The 4605-nt window shown below is 42.3% G+C and overlaps 1 protein-coding gene across 1 annotated transcript; it reads left to right on the top strand.

The window, feature by feature from the left end:
- Positions 1–581: 581 nt before the first annotated feature.
- Positions 582–4605, top strand: LOC110890102 (receptor-like protein kinase BRI1-like 3). The gene has a single exon (XM_022137668.2). It carries the CDS (start codon positions 854–856, stop codon positions 4433–4435), a length of 3582 nt encoding a protein of 1193 aa, XP_021993360.1. The 5' UTR covers positions 582–853; the 3' UTR covers positions 4436–4605.

The following is a 4605-nucleotide window of genomic DNA, read 5'->3' as shown; positions in this document are numbered from 1 at the left end:
AACAAACTCAAAATTGGTCAAGTTACTCATACTTTGATTCAAAAAAAAAAAAAAAAAAAAAAACTTATTAAACTCTAGATTTAAGCTAGATCAAGCTCACTAGCTAAATATTTGTTTAGTTTATACGGAGTGGTCTAGCGCCCCCTTCGACCTTAACGCTTTAGCGCCCGGCACACCGCCCTAGGGCGCCAATCACGTCTTCATGAGTGGATTAACGGGGGTTTAAGGGAGAGGGAATGTGATTTGATGGCCAACCAATCAAAACCCTCCATCTGACGTTAAAGGGAGGAGGACGTGAAAGCACACCATCCAGTCATCTAGTGAAATATTGCAAAAATTCTTAATCGAGCTTTAATCGTTCTTTAATAAAAAGACTTAACATAATGTTTTCGATCAAAGATCGGGTCTATGCTGGGTATGCTCTACTCATTTACATTCACATGGCTAACCATATAACAAAACTAACTAGAATCATGGATAACATGTGAAGAATTAATATATCTACATCTAGAGCCCACAACCTCAACCATTTAATAATCCATCCCCTTCCCCGACCTGTTCCTGTACAAATACATTTATGTCCTCCTGATCATAGTATCCAACGAAACTCAACTTTTTTAAGGTTTTCTTTTATATTTTCCTTCTCCAAATAATCAAACCCCACCACTACTCATATACCTACACCTGTGTATTCCCTCCCCCCAAAACCTTTTCTTTTGTTTTGTTGTCCACCACCACCATCTTTATTTATTTATTTATTTTACTCTCTCTTGAAAAAAACCACTTTTTCTCTTGTTCATTTGCATGCCATGAGAGAATATTGAAAGATAAACCATATAGATGTTCATCACTAATGTTGGTTGTATCAAACATGTTGAAAAACCAGATGAACAAATTTTCCTTAGTATTTTGTCTTCTACTTTTTAGTATCTTGGTAACAAGTCAAGAAGATGATGACGCTTCAAAGCTATTATCATTCAAGAAAACATCAATCAATTCTGACCCAAACGGCTTGTTATCAACTTGGAAGCTTTCATCAACCCCGTGTTCTTGGAACGGTGTCGTTTGTTCTAACAACCACCGTATCACCGCCGTCAATCTCACCAACATGTACTTTACCGGTGTTCTAAACCTCTCCCAACTTATGCAAATCTCCACTCTCACTGACGTCACTCTCTCCGGCAACTACTTTTCCGGCAACTTGTCTTTTTCTTCCGGTTCTTGCCCCTTTCACACGCTTGACTTGTCGGAAAATAACTTCTCCGACACGTTAGATCTTCAACCGTTGTTTCTCACGTGTAATAATCTTTATTCTCTTAGTTTGTCAAAAAATAAATTATCAGATTCTTCACTGTTGTCGGTTTCTCTCTCCAACTGCCGGAATATTAACATGCTAAACTTTTCCGGCAACAAACTCGCCGGAAAACTTCCGAGTTCTCTCAGTTCTTGTAACTATCTTTCATCTTTAGACCTTTCAAACAACCTTCTTTCCGGTGACATACCCACCGGTTTCATATCATCATCCAGTTTAAAACTTCTCGATCTCTCCGGCAACAACCTCACCGGAAAGTTTCAAAACATTGATTTCGGAACTTGCAATAATCTCACCGTGATCAATCTTTCAAGAAATGATCTCACCGGAACTGGGTTTCCGGTGAGTTTAACAAACTGTCAAGTTCTCGAAACCTTTGACGTCAGCCACAATGCTCTGCGGATGAATATTCCGGGAACAATAATCGGAAGTTTTAAGAATTTGAAAACCCTCTCTATCGGTTACAATCATTTTTCCGGCGAGATTCCGCCGGAAATCGGGAATGTTTGCAGTACTCTACAACAGGTTGACTTTTCCGGCAACCAGTTGACCGGAGGACTACCCGCGGCTTTCGCCGCGTGTTCATCTCTTTCGAGTCTTAACCTCGGACATAATTATTTGTCCGGGGACTTTTTATCAACTGTTGTTAGTACTTTGTCGGGTTTGAAGTATTTTTCTGCTTCATTCAACAACATTACCGGTAGTTTACCGGTGAGTTTAGGTAATTGTAGTCAACTTGAAATAGTTGACTTGAGTTCTAATGAGTTTACTGGTGAGATACCTTCTGAATATTGTACTAAAACGTCGCCGTTTTCGTCGCTTCAGAAGTTATTGTTAGCCAATAATTATTTATCTGGGAAAGTGCCTAACAACCTAGGAGGGTGCAAAAGTCTGCAAACGGTTGATTTTAGTTTCAACGGTCTTACAGGTGATATACCGTTGGAAATATGGAATCTTCCAGAGATTCTGGATGTGGTAATGTGGGCTAATAATCTAACTGGTGAGATTCCAGAAGGGATTTGTGTTAAAGGAGGTAACCTGCAAACTTTGATCCTTAACAACAACCTTATTTCGGGTACTATCCCTTTGTCGATAGCGAAATGCACGAATCTGATGTGGGTTTCGCTTTCCAACAATCAACTCCGCGGGGAAATCCCCGCGGGTGTTGGGGATCTTGTCAATCTTGCTATTTTACAATTGGGAAACAATTCGTTAACGGGTGGTGTTCCGGTTGGCTTTGGCAAGTGTAAGAGTCTCATTTGGCTTGATTTGAATAGTAATTTGCTTAATGGGCCGCTTCCCGAGGAGCTGGCGGATTCGGCTGGGCTTGTGTCTCCCGGGCCCGTTTCGGGGAAGCAGTTTGCTTTTGTGAGGAATGAGGGGGGGACTGCTTGTAGATTTGCTGGTGGGCTTGTGGAGTTTGAGGGGATTAGAAAGGAGAGACTTGAAGGGTTCTTGAATTACCATTTTTGCCCCTCGACCCGAATCTATTCGGGCGTGACAATGTACAATTATGCAAGTAATGGTAGTATGATCTATCTTGATCTGTCTTACAATGATTTAACTGGCAGCATTCCTGAAAGTTATGGATCATTGAGTTACTTACAGGTTTTGAATTTGGGCTACAATAATCTTAGTGGCGATATCCCGTTTAGTCTCGGTAACTTGAAGACCGCTTTGCTTCTTGATCTGTCGCATAATTCGCTAACGGGCTTCATCCCGGGCTCGCTGGTAAGTCTCTCGTTTCTCAACGATTTCGACGTGTCACATAATAAGCTCACGGGCCCGATCCCATCAGGTGGACAGCTTACTACTTTCCCAGCATCCAAATATGATAACAACACGGGCCTTTGCGGGCTGCCTTTGGAACCTTGCGGGTCGGGGAACAAACGGGCCGGGCTTAAACATAAAGGAAAGAGGACGAGTTCCATGGCGACCGGGGTGGTTGTTGGGATACTAGTATCTCTCCTTTGCATCATCATTCTCACATTCTTTCTTTTTAGAATGAAAAGATACCAAAAGAAAGTCGAAACCCGAGATAAATACATCGAAAGCCTATCGACTTCCGGAAGCAGCAGCTGGAAACTATCGGGTGTACCCGAACCATTAAGCATTAACATCGCCACATTTGAGAAGCCGTTAAGAAAGCTCACGTTCGGGCATTTACTCGAAGCGACAAACGGGTTCAGCGCCGACACATTAATCGGGTCGGGCGGGTTCGGGGACGTGTACAAAGCACAGTTAAAAGATGGGAGTGTTGTTGCAATCAAGAAACTTATACATGTCACTAGTCAAGGGGACAGAGAGTTTATGGCTGAAATGGAAACAATAGGCAAGATCAAACACCGAAACCTCGTACCCTTATTGGGCTACTGCAAGATCGGCGAAGAGCGGCTTCTGGTATACGAGTACATGAAATGGGGAAGCTTAGAAGCGGTTTTACACGATCGGGTCAAAGGCGGAAACTGTGTTCCGAGGCTAGATTGGTTAGCAAGAAAGAAGATAGCCATTGGATCAGCAAGAGGGCTGGCATTCCTGCATCATAGCTGCATTCCTCACATAATTCATCGCGATATGAAGTCGAGTAATGTCCTTCTAGACGAAGACTTCGAAGCCCGAGTATCGGACTTCGGGATGGCCCGGCTAGTCAATGCACTCGAAACACATCTCAGTGTCAGTACACTAGCCGGGACGCCCGGGTATGTCCCACCAGAATACTACCAAAGTTTTCGCTGCACCGCAAAAGGAGATGTATACAGCTACGGAGTCGTGTTGTTAGAGCTTTTATCCGGGAAAAAACCGATCGATACAATGGAGTTCGGGGACGACAACAACCTCGTCGGATGGGCTAAACAGCTGCAGAGAGAACGAAGGATTCGCGACGTGTTGGACCCCGAATTGCTGTTAGATAAATCGTGCGAATCGGAACTGTTTCATTGTTTGAAGATTGCATATCAGTGTGTTGATGACAAGTCTTGGAAGAGGCCTACAATGATTCAAGTAATGGCTATGTTTAAGGAGCTGCAAGAAGATTCAGGCAGTGATATTCTTGATGGGATGTCAATGAAAAGTTCAGTGATTGATGAATCTCAAGAAAAAGAACCTTTGGGTGATCACAGTTGAGATCATTAATGTTGTTAAGATCATGGAAACCTTAGATTGTTTCCTACCAATTTGGTTTTGTATATACCAGAATATAAGTTTCATTTGGATTTGTGTTCCTTTTCCTGTTCTGTATCTGTTTTCTTTCAAAATTTTGGTAATTGATAAAATCTTGCTATTTCTTTTTTTTT

This window comes from Helianthus annuus, chromosome 11 (genome assembly GCF_002127325.2).
Source record: "Helianthus annuus cultivar XRQ/B chromosome 11, HanXRQr2.0-SUNRISE, whole genome shotgun sequence".
NCBI lineage: Eukaryota > Viridiplantae > Streptophyta > Magnoliopsida > Asterales > Asteraceae > Helianthus > Helianthus annuus.
Note: the sequence above shows the minus strand (reverse complement) of the source record. Positions and strands in the feature narration are given on the sequence as shown.

What these genes read in the sequence shown, in the direction of transcription:
- LOC110890102 (XM_022137668.2), top strand. Translation starts at nt 854, where the DNA reads ATGTTGGTTGTATCAAACATGTTGAAAAACCAGATGAACAAATTTTCC.